Source organism: Solanum tuberosum, unplaced genomic scaffold, assembly GCF_000226075.1.
Source record: "Solanum tuberosum cultivar DM 1-3 516 R44 unplaced genomic scaffold, SolTub_3.0 scf00180, whole genome shotgun sequence".
NCBI classification, from domain to species: domain Eukaryota; kingdom Viridiplantae; phylum Streptophyta; class Magnoliopsida; order Solanales; family Solanaceae; genus Solanum; species Solanum tuberosum.
Window position 1 is genome coordinate 483,758 of NW_006239107.1, and position 16,373 is coordinate 500,130.

The 16,373-nt window shown below is 32.6% G+C and overlaps 2 protein-coding genes across 2 annotated transcripts; both read right to left on the reverse strand.

Annotated features, from left to right (window-relative positions):
* Positions 1 to 6,615: 6,615 nt before the first annotated feature.
* On the reverse strand, positions 6,616 to 8,216 carry LOC102600712 (uncharacterized). Its single transcript, XM_015312026.1, has 4 exons — positions 7,948 to 8,216; positions 7,621 to 7,851; positions 7,150 to 7,299; positions 6,616 to 7,015 (listed from the first exon to the last, which is right to left on the reverse strand). Exons 1-4 carry the CDS (start codon positions 8,182 to 8,184, stop codon positions 6,830 to 6,832), a joined length of 804 nt encoding a protein of 267 aa, XP_015167512.1. The 5' UTR covers positions 8,185 to 8,216; the 3' UTR covers positions 6,616 to 6,829.
* A 1,275-nt stretch (positions 8,217 to 9,491) lies between these two features.
* On the reverse strand, positions 9,492 to 11,602 carry LOC107061954 (uncharacterized). Its single transcript, XM_015312009.1, has 4 exons — positions 11,340 to 11,602; positions 10,871 to 11,011; positions 10,562 to 10,735; positions 9,492 to 9,601 (listed from the first exon to the last, which is right to left on the reverse strand). Exons 1-4 carry the CDS (start codon positions 11,376 to 11,378, stop codon positions 9,566 to 9,568), a joined length of 390 nt encoding a protein of 129 aa, XP_015167495.1. The 5' UTR covers positions 11,379 to 11,602; the 3' UTR covers positions 9,492 to 9,565.
* Between the last annotated feature and the right edge of the window lie 4,771 nt (positions 11,603 to 16,373).

Consider the following 16,373-nt stretch of genomic DNA (forward strand, 5'->3'; position numbering starts at 1 on the left):
TATTTTACTATATAAGAAGAGTGAATAAAATTCACTCTTCTTTCGACACGTGGCACCAAGATGGCCCACCTACTTTTATATTTGGTTTTTGAAGATGGCCCACCTATCACAAATATGGCCCACCTACTTTTATACACTCCTCTTTCATTATATTTTAATTTTTTCCTTTTTAAATAGTACTAAAAAATAAATTTAAAATATTACAAATTCGATTAACTCTCAAAATTTTACGCGAATTGTATAATTAAGACGAAGGGAATAACATATATTATTTGAAAAATTACATTAAGAATACCATAAACCACAATAGTTAACAACTTACAATATTTGAAAAACATATTAACTCTCAAAATTTCACATGTGTCACATAAATTGGGACAAATGGAGTAACATATATTATTTGAAATTACGTTAAGAATATTATTAATCACAACTTAAAGTATTTAAAAATACATAACATATATTATTTGAAAATAATGTAAAAAATATTATAAATCATAATAATTAACAATTTAACGGATATTGTGCCCGTGCTTCCATTTAGAAGTGAGAATGTTTAGGAGCTTAGGGTTAGTCAGTCAATTGACCGATTTGCCCTTCTTCTTCAACTTCCTCTATTTACTACAAAAATAGTACTAAAAATCAATTTAAAATATTAAAATTTTGGTTAATTCTTGAAATTTCACATGTATTGCATAATATAATAGAGTAGTAACATATATTATTTGAAAATTATATAAATAGTACTAAAATATAGTTTAAAATAGTACTAAGAATTTGATTAACTCTCGAAATTTCATATGTACTGCGTAATTGAGATTGAGTGAGAAATATATATTATTTGAAAAATAGAATAAATATGTGATATTATTAGAAAGAGCTTTAATATATATTTTAAAAATTATTTTGTCTTCCGTATATGATTTTCTGCATATATGTGGAGTTTTAAAGTTTTTAACATTTTAATATAGAAATATGATTATTTGAAAATTTTAGTACTTTCTTCATTTAAATTTTTCCTTGTTTTTCTTTTAATTTGTTCTAGATTTAAAAATTACATAAAAAGTACTTAAAATCACAATGTAATAATATAAGATATTAAAAAAACATAATTAAAAATCATAAAAGAAATTTTATTGACTCTTTAATTCCATATTGAAACATAAGAAGTTTGTTTGAAAATAACATAAAAAGTAACGTAAATTAAAGTAAAATAACAACTACAAATATTTAAGAATCATATAAGAAATTTAGTTGAGTTTCGTAAAAGTACCTACGTCACATAAAATGGAACAGAAGAGTAATATATATTATTTGAAAATGATATAAGAAGTGCTATAAATCACAATAAATTAACAACTTCAAAATATATTTAACAAAATCACATACAAAAAATTATATAACTCTCCAAATTTCATCGGTGTCACATAAATTGAAACAAAGAACTACTCCCAATTTATGTTATTTACTTTCCTTTTTAGTCAGTCCCAAAAGAATGTCACATTTCTATATTAAGTAACAATTTGATTATAAAATATTTATTTTACCCTTAATGAAATAATTTACAGTCATACAAATTTATATCATTCATTTTGGACCACAAATTTTAAAAGTCTTCATTTCTTTTTTAAACTCCGTGGCGAATCAAACTACCTCACATAAAATGAGACGGAGGAAGTAATATACATTGGGCCCGCGCTGGCGCGGGAACCTAATAACTAGTATATATAGATGGTGTGATGAACATTGTAATGTAGCTCTCAAATTTTTCCTTCTTCTCTAAATGCAATTTCGTTCTTACCAAGTTTTCACAAATCTCCTTTCACCTTAAAAATTCCTAAAAATCCAATTCAACTTTCTCACAACGCATAAGCTGCGACATTATATCCACAACTCAAGAGTCTGAAATTTCCTCTCTTAGATCTCGCTAGTAAGTTTAATTTTTTCTCTTTTATCTGATTTTTACTCTTTCTTCTTTTAAGAAATCTTTTATTTCTTAGTTATTCTGACGGAAGGTTCTGTAATTAGATTATTTAGAGCACGGTATATTGTTGGATGATCAAGAGTAAAGGATTATAGGATTATTATCTCTGTTATATCCATATAAGGAATAAGAAATACATATAAATGTGTTGATCCAACAAATATAGTTAGTATAGTTAATATTATTTGATGTATTTTCTGTTACTCCTATTAAAAATATCTAGGAGAAGCCAAAATATAGTTACTATAGTTAAATATTATTTGATTTATTTTCTATCACTCTTACTAAAAATATATTGTAGAAGCCAAAAATGGCGCATCTATCAACACTGGATCTATCAAAAGGTTGATGTGGTTAACTTAATTGTTTAATTTGTTTTAACATTTTTTATAGTATATAAATTCTTTTTACTTTATTAAAATAAAAGGTTTCAACGATACGTGGAAAAAGGGAGAATGACTTAAAGATAGACCAAATGAAAAAGATAGAAGAAGCCATTGAGCAGCATCCACTGCACAATTCTGTACGCCCCAAGTTTTTCTGAGAAGGTAATAATTAGTTATAATTAAGTCACGTTACTTTATTAGATGTGTTTTCTTGTATCATGTTGTGTATTTTATTGTAAAGTGTATATGGGCCTTATGGAGAAAGAGTTTGATGCAAGAGCATTGGCGGCTCAAGCTAATTAGTAATCGGAGGTTTAATTTTTAATTATTTCTTTATTTCTTTATTTCTGAGATGCAAAGGTATTTATTTCTTTTAATTAAAGAACTTTATTTTTTCTAAGGTCTGTTTGTTTCGAAACATTAAAGAATGTTTCTTTCCTTTTTATCAATTTTCAAATTTAATTTCCACATGATATGTTTAGGACCACAAGATTAACATATATATATATATATATATATATATATGTTGTTAAGAAAGACTTGTATTAATTTTATTATTACTAAAAAATTGAACCCTTCAAATTTGGGGACTAAAAGGGATGTCCTCATTTTCAAAGGCAATGAGCCACCCGAGAAGGTAATATTTGGTTATAATGAAGTCACATTTAAGTTATTAAATGTGTTTTCTCGTATTGTATCATGTTTGTCTATTTTATCAGAAAGTATATATGAGCCTTACAGAGAAAAAGTTTGAGGCAAGAGAAGAGGAGATTAAAACAAAAGTTGAACCAAAATTGCACGCCCTGCTAATCGTGGGATATGGGAAAGAGAGAGGAGAGTTAAATTCTACCTAGCAAAGAACACTTACGAAAAGATGTGGGGCTGCTATGGATTTGGTAAAATAATTCGTAGTTGAGTTACAGATTTAACTTGTCCTGTTATAGAGTAATTTCTGAAGTTGTAATTAAATTTGAAAGTTAACGTTGTGTATGTCAGATATTATATGTCAACATATTGAGTGTGAGGTACGAAATAGAATGACACATATAGCAAAATTACAGAATTCGGTCACAAAAGTAGGGATCCAAAAATAAGTGTGTTCAATTGTCAAGGTTCAATTTTTTTCTTTGCTAGCACATTTTTCGGTCTTAATGCATCTTGTGTAATGTTTTATGAACGTAAAAGTTAGAGGAGACGTTGATTATGATAATGTCCAAATTTGTAGGGACTTGAGCTATATGATACAACACACATATCTAAGGTATATAGATGTGCTTCAAGACGTTAGCACTGATTTGAATGACATTGGATGTCACAGTTAAATACATTTTGTTTTTATAAGTTTACCAGAGTTCGTACACCTATTTAAATCATTATATAAGGTCTAGACTAGATTGATATTTTATTCATAATGTAAGGAGTAAATTTTGGGTTTTAATTTAATAGAACTAGTCACCAAGGCATTCAAATATCCTATTATGTGGGGCACAAAAGTTTAAAGATCTGTTTTCGACATTTTATATCCATCAGTATGAGGATTTATATAGCTCGTTGGAACACATTGTAGACATTGAAATTTTGTGGGACTCTACAAGATGCGTTCAATTCGAGTTGGGACTCTACAAATTGTGTTCAACTCAAATTAGGATTCTTGGAGGTTACTTAACCTTAAACCCTAGTTCACGCCTATATGAAGGGTACAAAACTCCCTTTAAATGCATTTTCAAAATATCCCATAAACTCTTGGGTATTTTTAAAGATCAAGATCTCAAATATTCCAGAAAAAGGAATATTCATATAGAAGTCAAATCTAAATCATCCTGGCCCTCGAATCATGGATAAATCTTAGAAGAGTAGAATCAAGGGAGGAACAGAATTGTACCCGCATAATTATCAATAAAGTTATGTTTCTTTAGATTTTATTTGTGTGGTTGATTTATTTTTCATGTGTTTAAAATTTGTTGCAAACAAATTGGCACGCCCAGTGGGACCAAATCTGCCCTTCATCTCTTCTCTCATAAATCAAAATTTGAAAAATCTGAAGCTGTAGAGGTGGAAGAATGAGTACTTCAAGCCTCGTCTTTGAGTTTCATCGAGTCTACACTCCGAAAACCTTGCAGCAGAGCGCATTTGTAGACATTGAAATTTTGTGGGACTCTACATTCAATTCGATTTGGGACTCTAGAAGGTGTGTTCAGTTTCAATTAGAATTCCTATAGGCTACTCAACCTTAAATCCTAGTTTATGCCTATATAAATGGTACTAAATTCTCTTAAAAGACATCTCAAAATATCCCATAAACTCTTGGGTATTTTAAAGATCAAGATCTCGAATATTTCGCAAATTAATGGAATATTCATATAGAGATCAAACCTAAATCATCATAGTTCGAGAAATACGCTACTAACGACCCTGGAATCATGGATAAATCTTATGAGAGTAGAATCAAGGGAGGAACATAATTGTACCCGCAATCTATCTTTATCAATAAAGTTATGTTTCTTCATATTTTATTTGTGATTGTAATTTATTTTCTGTCACTTTAAAATTTGTTACAAACAAATTGGCACTCCCAATGGAACCAAATTTGCCCTTCATCTCTTCTCTCTTAAATCAAATATGAAAATCTGAAGATGCAAAGATGGAAAAATGAGTACTTCAAGCCTCATCTTTGAGTTCCATCAAGTCTACACTCCGACAAGCCTTGAAGCAGAGGGCATTTGTAGACATTGAAATTTTGTATGACTCTAAAAGATGCGTTCAATTCGAGTTGGGACTCTACAAATTGTGTTTAACTCAAATTAGGATTCTTGGAGGCTACTCAACCCTAAACCCTAGTTCACGCCAATATAAAGGGTACAAAATTCCCTTTAAATGCATCTCAAAATATCCCATAAAGTCTTGGGTATTTTTAAAGATCAAGATCTCAAATATTTCATAAGTTGATGGAATGTCCTTATAGAGGTCAAATCTAAATAATTCTAGTTCGAGAAATACGCCACTAACGGCCCTCGAATCATGGATAAGTCTTAGTTGAGTTTAATCAAGGGAGGAACATAATTGTACCCGCATATTTATCAATATATTCATGTTTCTTCAGATTTTATTTGTGTGGTTTATTTATTTTCCATATGTTTAAAATTTGTTGCAAACACACACGATTCTCAATTGGCCGAATAAAAATATATAGAAGAATTAACATGTCAAACAAATATGAACAGTTCTATTAACATGACGTTACAAAACTTGTAATCCAGATAAACATCCTCACAATAGCATTTAACGTAATACTCAAGGTTAAGCTAAGTACTAGGAAAGGAGATTTAAATGCAGACTTCAAGTCACCAGAAGTCCCAAGAATTCTTCACCTGTATAATTATAACAAAAGAGATGAGAGCTGGTGAGTAAACTGCAAATGTTGAAAATTAGCAATTCTTTAAGCAATTAAGCTCACAGCAGTAACCACAACTCCTAAAACATTAAAACATAACACTTTGATGATTCATTAACCTTAATCTCTTATAAAACAATTTGGCAGTTTCTCAGAACAAATTTAACCCAAGGGAAGAATGACATGTATCTCAAATAAACCAGAAAATGAACTGCTTACTCAAAACACATAGCAAAACACTGAGAATTCATTGCTATAAGTGAGAAAATTGCACATTGTAAAATGTTAGTTCGACACACTGTTGATTAGTGTCGGAAATGAATCTACGAAAATATTCACCTATTTCACTAAAATCAACAAAACTACATAATACAGATTATTTGTAAACAGAAAACAGTGCAATATATATACAAACAAAAAGCAACTGCAGACCTGTTGGTTTGTGTCTGGAACAACTCCATGAAAACATTTACCCATTTCACTAAAATCAACAAACTACACAGTGCAGATTATTTCAAAACAGAAAACAGTGCCATCTATATACAAACAAAAAGCAACTGATGGGTCTCTACCTTGTAAAAAAGGAATAACTTCAAATACACTTGAAAAACTCAGCACCAAAACTTCATTATCAGAAACATTTCAAACATCATCCAGTAGAAAGCTAACCTCAATAAATCAATCAAAATTGTTCTTTGATGAGTTTTATTCTTGACTTGGAATGCTTTTCCACCTCTACAATGAGATTTTCTTTGATACTACTTATACAATATAAAAACAAATTATTATCTTGAACAATGTGACATGTCAAATGCTGTCACATAAAGTTAGATAGAGACCGACGTAGTACACTTCCTAGAAAAACTTAAGCCTTCCATTGTTGCTACTTGTTAGTTGATTCCTAAAGTATGCTAATATATTTATAACGGTCTTAATCTTATAGATGTGAATTAGACATAAAACTATTGGTTCTACTATAACAAATAAGCAGTAATGATACTTGAAGACTACTGTCAGAAATTTAAACATGTTATAACATCAGAAGCAACATCTTAAAATGTCTAGAAGTTAATCATCTACCCTTGACATGACGACCGGGAAGTCCACATTATCCTTTTGATCTTTGACCACCATAGCTTGAAAAAACTGCCTATATCCATTACCCATCTTGGCTAAAAAGATAAGAAAGTACATGTGGTCACGACAGCCATATCCCTTCACCTTCCGAACTCTCTCAAACACATAGTCCGTGCCCTACAACGAGTACAAGCAAACTTTCTTAGCTTTCTGAACAATACAAACAAAGGAAAAGGGAAGGAAATGAAAAGTGTGATTAGAGCACAAAATAATAGTGGATAAGAAAGACAGCATGAGTTACTAGATCATACCTTATCATCATTATATTTCTTAAGTGCTCCTTCAGCATAACCCCTCAACATCCTTCTTTTTTTACGATCACGTAAGTAGTGGCGTAGGGGATAGGAGGGCAGCAGGCGTCGCCCAGGATATTTTTTGTATTGTTTTTTAACATCAATACGCTATCAAATACAATGAGACAACCATCACTAATTAAATTGCATCAAACTTGTTCTTATAGCTAGTTATTTCAGGGGAGTGCCTTAGAATGTTTTTTATTTGCGGTACAAACTGATACTTTCTTGTTGATTGTGCATTGACATAAACCAGGTGATTAGTAGTAGTGAACTTGAACTATTAACTAAAAGGTAAGTAACTAAGATACAACTAGTTAACTTGTATAAAAATTGTCATGTAGCAGCTAAAGCACAACAAAACCAAAGGTAAAGGCAACTAGGTGATGCATCTAAGTATTTCAGGGAAAAAAGAATAGAGTAAGCTACCTCGCTCTCATCAACCTGTTGGAAGTAGGTCACCCAAAAAGGTACATTGCATTCCACTTCTGAATCATAGTCAGATCCTCTGGATATAACCTGCTCACCCTCAGAACTTTCACCTTCGTCGTCGGTGCTATTGTCATCTTCATTAGATACACATTCCTCAATTTTGTCCTCGATGCTTTCGATTTCTTTGTTCACCAGCGGGGCATCCAGTAAGTCTGGGAAGTCTACCCTCTGAAAATCCGGCACACCCAGGTATGCGTATATACAGATTAATGATAGCTAGGTGATGCATCTACGTATTTCAGAAAAGGAAATAGAGTCATCTACCTCGCTAATAGAATTATCGGATTCTAGTTCTGAATCATAACCCACACCTTCGTCGTCGGTGCAATTGTCATACTCATTATTAGATACATAATACTCACTTTCGTCGTCGCTGCTAACCGGCGAGCAATCCGATTCGACTGGGAAATCTAGCCCCTGATAATCCGGTACGGCCCGTCGCATTGGGTGCAACAATGGGGGCAGTGGCGGTGCCGGTGGGTGCAAATGTACACGTTCCATGACTTCTCTCTCAGCCGCTGATGTGCAAAAAGGAGAGTTACAACTTACAACATACACTCTCCGTCCAATTTTACTTCTTATTTATTTTGAAATAAATTTTCAATTTTATTTGACACTTTTCACTTATAAATGATATGGAGAATGTTATTTATTCTAGGGAAAAGGCTCAAATATGCCATCGAACTTTCAGAAAAGGCTCATTTATGCCATCCGTTAAAAATTTGGCTCATCTATGCCATTACCGTTTAAGAAAAGGCTCATTCATGCCATTATTTTTTAACGGTGGTTTTACAAAACCATTTTTTACACGTGGCCAATTATAATTCGGCCACGTCATTATTTTTTTTCAGAATTTTGATTTTTTATTATAAAAAAAATAATGACGTGGCCGAATTATAATTGGCCACGTGTAAAAAATGGTTTTGTAAAACCACCATTAAAAAATAATGGCATGAATGAGCCTTTTCTTAAACGGTAATGGCATAGATGAGCCAAACTTTTAACGGATGACATAAATGAGCCTTTTCTGAAAGTTCGATGGCATATTTGAGCTTTTTCTCTTTATTCTAAAATAAATTTTCATTTTTATTTGTCACTTTTGACATATAAATGATATGGAGAATAATTTCATACCAAATTTCAATTTAGTAATGCTTGTCGTGTTTTACTACACTATCCCTACTAATTAATGTTTAATATTAGCTCTTGAAATGATATGACAATAATTTCATACCAGATTTCAAGTCACATACACCTAGATACATGTTTTGGCGAGATTTGTCCATAGGAGAGTGGCGAGCGAGATGAGAGAGAGGCGAGTGAAATTTGTTAATGTATTCGGATACGTGCAAATTCATTCAAATGTAATGTATCTAGAGCAAATTACACCTATTTTTGACTCCATATATCTCGAGATACTTGTATGTGATATTTGGACGCGTTAAAATCTGATAAGATGTGCTTCTCTCTTTTGCATCATTCCTAATGGACATGCAAATTCATTTAGATATAATGTATCTAGAGAAAATTACACATTTTTGATTTCATATATCCCAAAATACATGTGAATTTATTTGGACGAGCTAAAATTTGATAAAATATGTAATATTATTGACTAGCATTTATCTAACTAATTAGCTCCTATATTGGTAGGATTTCTATAAGTTGTACTCTTATTACAAAGAAAAAGGTGTCAGTACTTGAGTAAATTAAACACATCCATTTGAATAGAGTATTGATGCAAAAGAGAGAAACACATTGTTTCCTTAAATTTAAGGTCAAATCTCATTGTTTCCATATTTTTCACATCAGATACACTCCATTACTATTTTAACATGCCCAACAAAAATATGAACAAGGAAGTCAAATAACATAGTGAAATTTACATCCAACAGCATCTGCGACAATATCTCTTCACCTGTACAATAACAAAAGTAATAAGAGTTGGTGAGTAAACTGCAAAAGCTGAAAATTAGCCATTCTATGAGCAATTAAGCTAAAGCTATAACAGGAGAGCCACAACACTCGTAGCAGCACATTAACAGAATACATGATCATCACGTTTCTTTCTTAGTACCAATCTTTTTCCCTTAAAATAACATAGCAGTTTCTCAGAACAAAATTAAACCAGGGGAAGAATGACACGTATCTTTAATTCAACCAAGAAAAACTGCATAATCAAAGACACAAAGCAACACCGAGAATTCATTGTTATAGGTGAGAAAATTGCACATTGTAAAATATGAGTTCCACGCACTGTTGATTAGTGTCGGGAATAACTCTATGAAAACATTCATCTGTTTCACTAAAATCAACAAACTACATCGTATGGATTATTTGAAAACAGAAAACAGAGCAATTTATATACAAACAACAAAAAGCAACTGGTGGATCTCTACCTAGTAAAAAAAGGAATAAGTTTGCATATATTTGAAAAATTCAGCACCAAAACTTCATTATCTAAAGCATTTCAAACAACATAGAGTAGAAAGCTAACATCAATAAATCAATCAAAATTGGACTTTGATGTGGTTTTACTTTAACTGGAATACTTTTCAACCTCTATAATGAGATTTTTTATACACACATTATTATCTTGAACGGTGTCACAAGTCAAATGCTGCCACATAAAGTTTGATAGAGAATGTAGTAGACTTTCTAGAAAAACTTATTCCTTCCATTGTTGCTAATTGGTTCCTACGTCATGTAAATATGTTTATAACTGGCCTTAATCTTATAGAGGTGGATTAGACTTAAAAACTCTTGGTGTTCTATAATGCATACACAGTTATGATACTTGAAGACAACCTTAGAAATTTAAGCATGTTAAATCATCACAGAAGCAACATCTTAAAATGTCTAGTAGCTAAATATATACCCTTTTCCTGACGACCAGGAAGTCCAAATTATCCTCTTCATCTGGGATCACCATAGCTTGAAAATAGTATCTTTCTTCATCATCCGTCTTGGCTAAAAAGATAAGATAGTAAATGTAGTCACGAGAGCCACCTCTCTTCACATTCAGAATTCCCTCAATTACATGGTTGGTGCCCTAGAATGAGTACAAGTGAACTTTCTTAGCTTTCTGAACAAAACAAAAAAAGGAAGAGCGAAGGGAATGAAAAGTGTGATTAGAGCAAACTTTTTTCTATGGATAGGAAAGATAGCAAGAGTGACTAGAGCATACCGTATCATCATGGTATTTCTTAAGTGCACTTTCAGCATAACCCTTCAACATCTTATACTTTTTACGGATACGTAAGTAGCTTGGAAGGGGATAGAAGTTAGGCAGCGGGGGCGGCCCAGGATAATCTTTAATATCAAAACCCTATCAAAATACAATGAGACAAACATCACTAAATTGCATAAAACTTGTTATTTCAGGCAAGTGGCTTAGAATGTTCTTCATTTGTCATACAAACTAATGGTTACTTGTTGACTATACAATGCCATCAACCATGTGATTAGAAGTAGTGGACTCGAACTATTAACTAAAAGGCAAGTAACTAAAATGCACCTAGTTGACTTGTATACAAATAGACATGTAAAAGCAGCTAAAGCACAACAAGCCAAAGGTAAAGGCATATGTACATACAGATTCATGAGAATTAGGTGATGCATCTAAGTATTTCCGGAAAAATAATAGATTCAGCTACCTTGCTCTCGTAGACCTGTCTGAAGTAGCTCTCCCACATAGGTTTATCGTGTTCTAGTTCTAAATCATAGTCCGTATTCTGGACTATCCTCTGATTACTAACATCATCCTTATCTTCGTTGTTGGTGCTATTGTCATCTTCATTTGATACATAATCCTCACTTCCGTCCTTGCTGCTATCACTTTCTTCTTTCACCGGCAGGGAATTCAGTACGGCTGGGAAATCTACACCCTGAATATCCCGTACGGCCAAGGTAAAGCCATATGTATATACAGATTATTGAGAACTAGGTGATGCATATAAAACATGTTTGGATCGTTTTTACCTATTGTATAGCATTGTTTCATTAGTTTAAATACAATGTTTGTTTCAATTCATACTTAATGATATAATCTATTCATAGAAACAATACATTATGAACCAATACGTAACAACTGTCCAAACAAAGTGTAATTACTTCAGAACAAAGAGGAACAGAGTAAGCTAATTCATCGACCTGGTTATTGTATTCTGGATCTGAATCATAACCCTCACCTTCGTCGTCGGTGCAATTGTTAGATTCATTAGATACACAATACTCACTTTCGTCGTCGCTGCTAACCGGCGGGGAATCCGATTCGGCTGGGAAATCTAACCCCTGAAAATCTGGTACGGCCGATCGTCGCGGGCACAATAATGGGGGCAGTGGTTGCTGCGAACGTACAGATTTCATGGCTCCGCGATGAGTAAAACTCGGGAGGGTGGTGGGCATGAGTATGGTATTGGTAGCTATTGAAAATTTCTATTTTATAATTTTAGTTTTCCGTTTCTAAAAATATTATATTAAATTAATTTAATATTTTTGAGATTTTGATACTTTATGATACGGTAAATTGATAATTGTATTTTGCTCACTAATATATATATATATATATATATATAAGAGAATCTTAGTCCCGCGGGCTGCGTATGTGGCGCCACCACAAACAAGAATTTCTTTTAATTTATTTATTTCTAAAACTAGCTTTCCCTTTTAATGAAAAGTTGTGACTTTTATGAAAAATTGTGACTTTAATGAAAAGTTGTGACATTTATGAAAGGTTGTAACATTTATGAAAGTTTGTGATCTTTCCGAAGAGTTGTGACATTTCCAAAGAGTTAGACATTTCCAAAAAATTGTGACCTTTCTGATAAGACACAATAAATATTTATTCACACTACACTTTGTTCTCTATAAATAGAGGGGATTCCTCTCATTTTAAAACAACGAAAATTCTAAACTTCTTCTTATTCTTGTGCATAATTAAATATTTTATGTACTTTGTTACTGTTGAATGACTCATTGACACCATTGTGTTTATATCAATACATTGTGAATAAAATTGTTTCATCCTGAGAGGATCTATTTCATTAAACATCGGGTACTAAAGGAGAATAATTTCATGAAAGGGGAAGACTAGTATATATATAAAAGAAAACATTAGGCCCGCCTACGTGGCGTCACCACAAACTAGAATTCCCTTATAATTTATTTATTTTCAAAACTAGTCTTCCCCTTTCTTGAAAAGTTACGACTTTTATGAAAAATTGTGACTTTTATGAAAAGTTGCGATTTTTATGAAAAATTGTGTCTTTTATGAAAAGTTGCGACTTTAATGAAGAGTTGCGACTTTTATGAAAGGTTGTGGCCTTTCCGAAGGGTTGCAACTTTTTCCAAATAGTTGTAACCTTTCTGATAAGGCGCAATAAACATTTGTTCACACTACCCTTTATTGTCTACAAATAGAGGGGTTTCCTCTCATTTTAAAACAATGAAAATTTTGTACCTCTTCTTCTTCACAATTAAATATTTGTGTACGTTACTCCTATTGAGTGGCTCACTGACACCATTGCTTATGTTACAGATCCTGATATGTATTTTTATCGTCATTAATTTATGCTTATGTTATTAAGGATAAATGATAAGGTGTAATAATTTTCATTTTCCTTTACATTATTAATGTTTGTTACTACGTAATCTTGTATGTAAGATAATATAATTTTTTAATTTTAATGCCTAATAAATTTTAAGTAATATTTTATAAATCTCTTAGTTTTTGACGATATCTAATAGAAAGATGAAAAATGTTCATTTTTAAATACTTGAAGATTGTTTTATGCTAAAAATGATACTTTAAAGATGTAGTTTAAGTTTGGGGTATAGTTTAAAAATGTTTTTGGCCAAAAACTTGTGGACGGTTTATCAACTATTACTTAGATCTTTGCTTGAAACAGAGTGGACAGTTTATCTACCTGAAAGTCCGACGGTGCTTGACAATTTCTAGTCTTGTCTATATTTGTTCTTTATTATCATATGAGTGTTCTACTTTGCTGCTTCCTTCAACATTCTCTCTGAATTTTTCTCTTGTTCTTTATTGCTATGCTATTGATAGTTTAATTTCTGTTGTTGTGCAGTATTTTGTTAGTGTCAATTCTTTCTTTTTGGGGTGGGGTTATGGAAGTTATTATCGTTAACTAGAAATTCTCAATGTTGTCATGAGCCATGACTAAAAAGATTTCAGTTTTGTGTTCAGTGCTGGATGTAGTGTCTGTTGGGTTTTAGCAAAGTGTGAATGGGAAATAAGAAGGGAAAAAGGAAAAGTGGGGAACCAATTTTGGAGGGAAAATGAAAAGTCATTGTAAAATTGCAAATGAATAGTCATTTCTTCCATATTGGTAGAAGAAAGGAAAATTGTTGTCTTTATATTAGGAAACACTTCCTTTAGTTCTTAAAGGGCTAAGAAGAAGGTGTCTCCTTGCGCCGTCGTCGTTGCTCGGCCTCGGCCAGTGATTGAATTTATCGCCTTAGACAAGGCAGGTGAAGAAGCTGAATGGCTCCGAAATTTCTTAGAAGATATTCCGTTTTGGCCCAAACCAATGGTCCATGTATGCATACACTGTGATAGTCAAGCTGCAATAGGAAGGGCTGGAAGTGTTAGGTATAATGGAAAGTCTCATCACATACGACGAAGACATAACACTGTTTGACAACTACTCTATAGTGATATTATAACAATTGACTATGTAAAGTCAAAGGATAATGTGTCGGATCCGCTTACAAAAGGCCTAACTAGAGAGGGAGTTGAGAGATCATCGACGGGAATGGGACTATGGCCGAGAACAAGTCATCGTGGCAGTAACTCTACCTAGAAGACTGGAGATCCTAAGATTTTAGGTTCAAGGAGATAAAACAAAGTCATAGATGACGGTTCAACATTGTCAAAAAATTATTTTATGTCCATTCTCATGATGAGACAATGTTCAGTAACCAGGATAAAGTCATAAGGATTTTTTAATAGTTTCTAAGTTTGATTCAGGGTATATCAAATGGTGTATCTACGGGATAACACATTTAGAAATCACCTTTGTAAGTGTGAAGTGTAAGTTGCTTCAAGGAGAATCCTGTAAGGCCAGTTCTCTAAGCACTTATTAACCGAGATGTATTCATGGCTGAAACGAACAAAACAATGAGAACCAAAAACAGTTCAAGGGTTGATTGTATGACCAATGTTGTTTAGGTATACACCAAAGCTGGACGGTTCAAAGATATCAAATCTACCGATTGACCGAGTATATCCGATATATGTTCACTACGGAAAGTTTAAAGGGAAACCTACTTATTCAGATGCAATTAACCCTTACTTATGAGACACACAAGTTTTTCATGCATATGTTTTAAACAATAGCCATTCCCCATTCATGTGGGGGATTGTTGGGTTTTAGCAAAGTGTGAATGAGAAATAAGAAGGGAAAAAGGAAAAGTGGGGGAACCAATTTTGGAGGGAAAATGAAAAGTTATTTCTCTTATATTGGTAGAAGAAAGGAAAATTGTTGTCCTTATATTATGAAACACTTCCTTTAGTTCTTAAAGGGCTAAGAAGAAGGTGCCCCTCACACCGTCATTGTCGCTCGCTCGGCCTCGGATTTGGCAAGTGATTGATTGATAATTTTTTGAACAAAATTTATTTAATCAATCTTGTTAATCAAATCAATTCTCTTATAAATTAATTCCGAATATTAGTTAATTACGGAACGGAATTATTTGAATTCGCGTGTAACGGTAAAATTTCCGAAAGGTCGTTACTTTTTCTGAAGGGACCTGATCCTTCAGAAAAATCGTTACTTTCCCAAAATGACTCAACGTTCTGAAAAAAATGGGTCTGAACAGAATTATCTGAACAGACACATTCCTTGCTGAAAATGGCTATAAAAGGAGGTCCTTTTTCGTTTTTTCAAACACTGAAATTTTTTTCTTCTTTGCATACATTTTCTTACATAAACAAATTGTCGATCGACTGAGTCATTGTATGCTCTCGTTATTGTTCTTCTGTTCGCTGAAGTTATTGAAGTTTGAGGTACTGTTACTTCATTAACATGTTAATCCATTTTATCTTGGGAGAAATTAATCTGTAACCTTGGGTACAATGAGGGGATTAAATTTCTTAAGGAAACACAGTGATTTTTGTGGACTCGGATTTAAGTTTCTGTCTATTTCATCTTATTTTCTGTTTCTGTATTTATTTGACTAACCTGAATACATGAGATAACAGTGTCTACATTTATCTCATGTATCTTTTGTTTGAAAAATATTCTAGATATTTTTATGGGATTGTTTGAATCTATATTGCTCGGATTCTTAAAAATGTCAACAAGTATGTGTCGGATTCGCCAAAAGTAGTGTATCTTGTGTATTTTATCACTTTCTCATGTTGTATCTTGTGTATTTTATCAGAAGTATACATGAGTCATACAGAGAAAGAGATCGAGGTAGGAGAGACTCTACCAAAGTTGCACGTCATGCTAATCGTGGGATATGGAAAAGAGAGAGGGGTTGACTTCTACGTGGCAAAGAACACATACGGAAAGAAGTGGGGCTACCATGGGTTCGGAAAAATAATCCGTAGTTACACATACAGAAAGAAGTGGGGCTACCATGGGTTTGAAAAAGTAATCCAGTAGTTTAGTTATAGATTTGATTTGTCCTATTATAGAGTAAATTTTGAAGTTGTAAGTAAA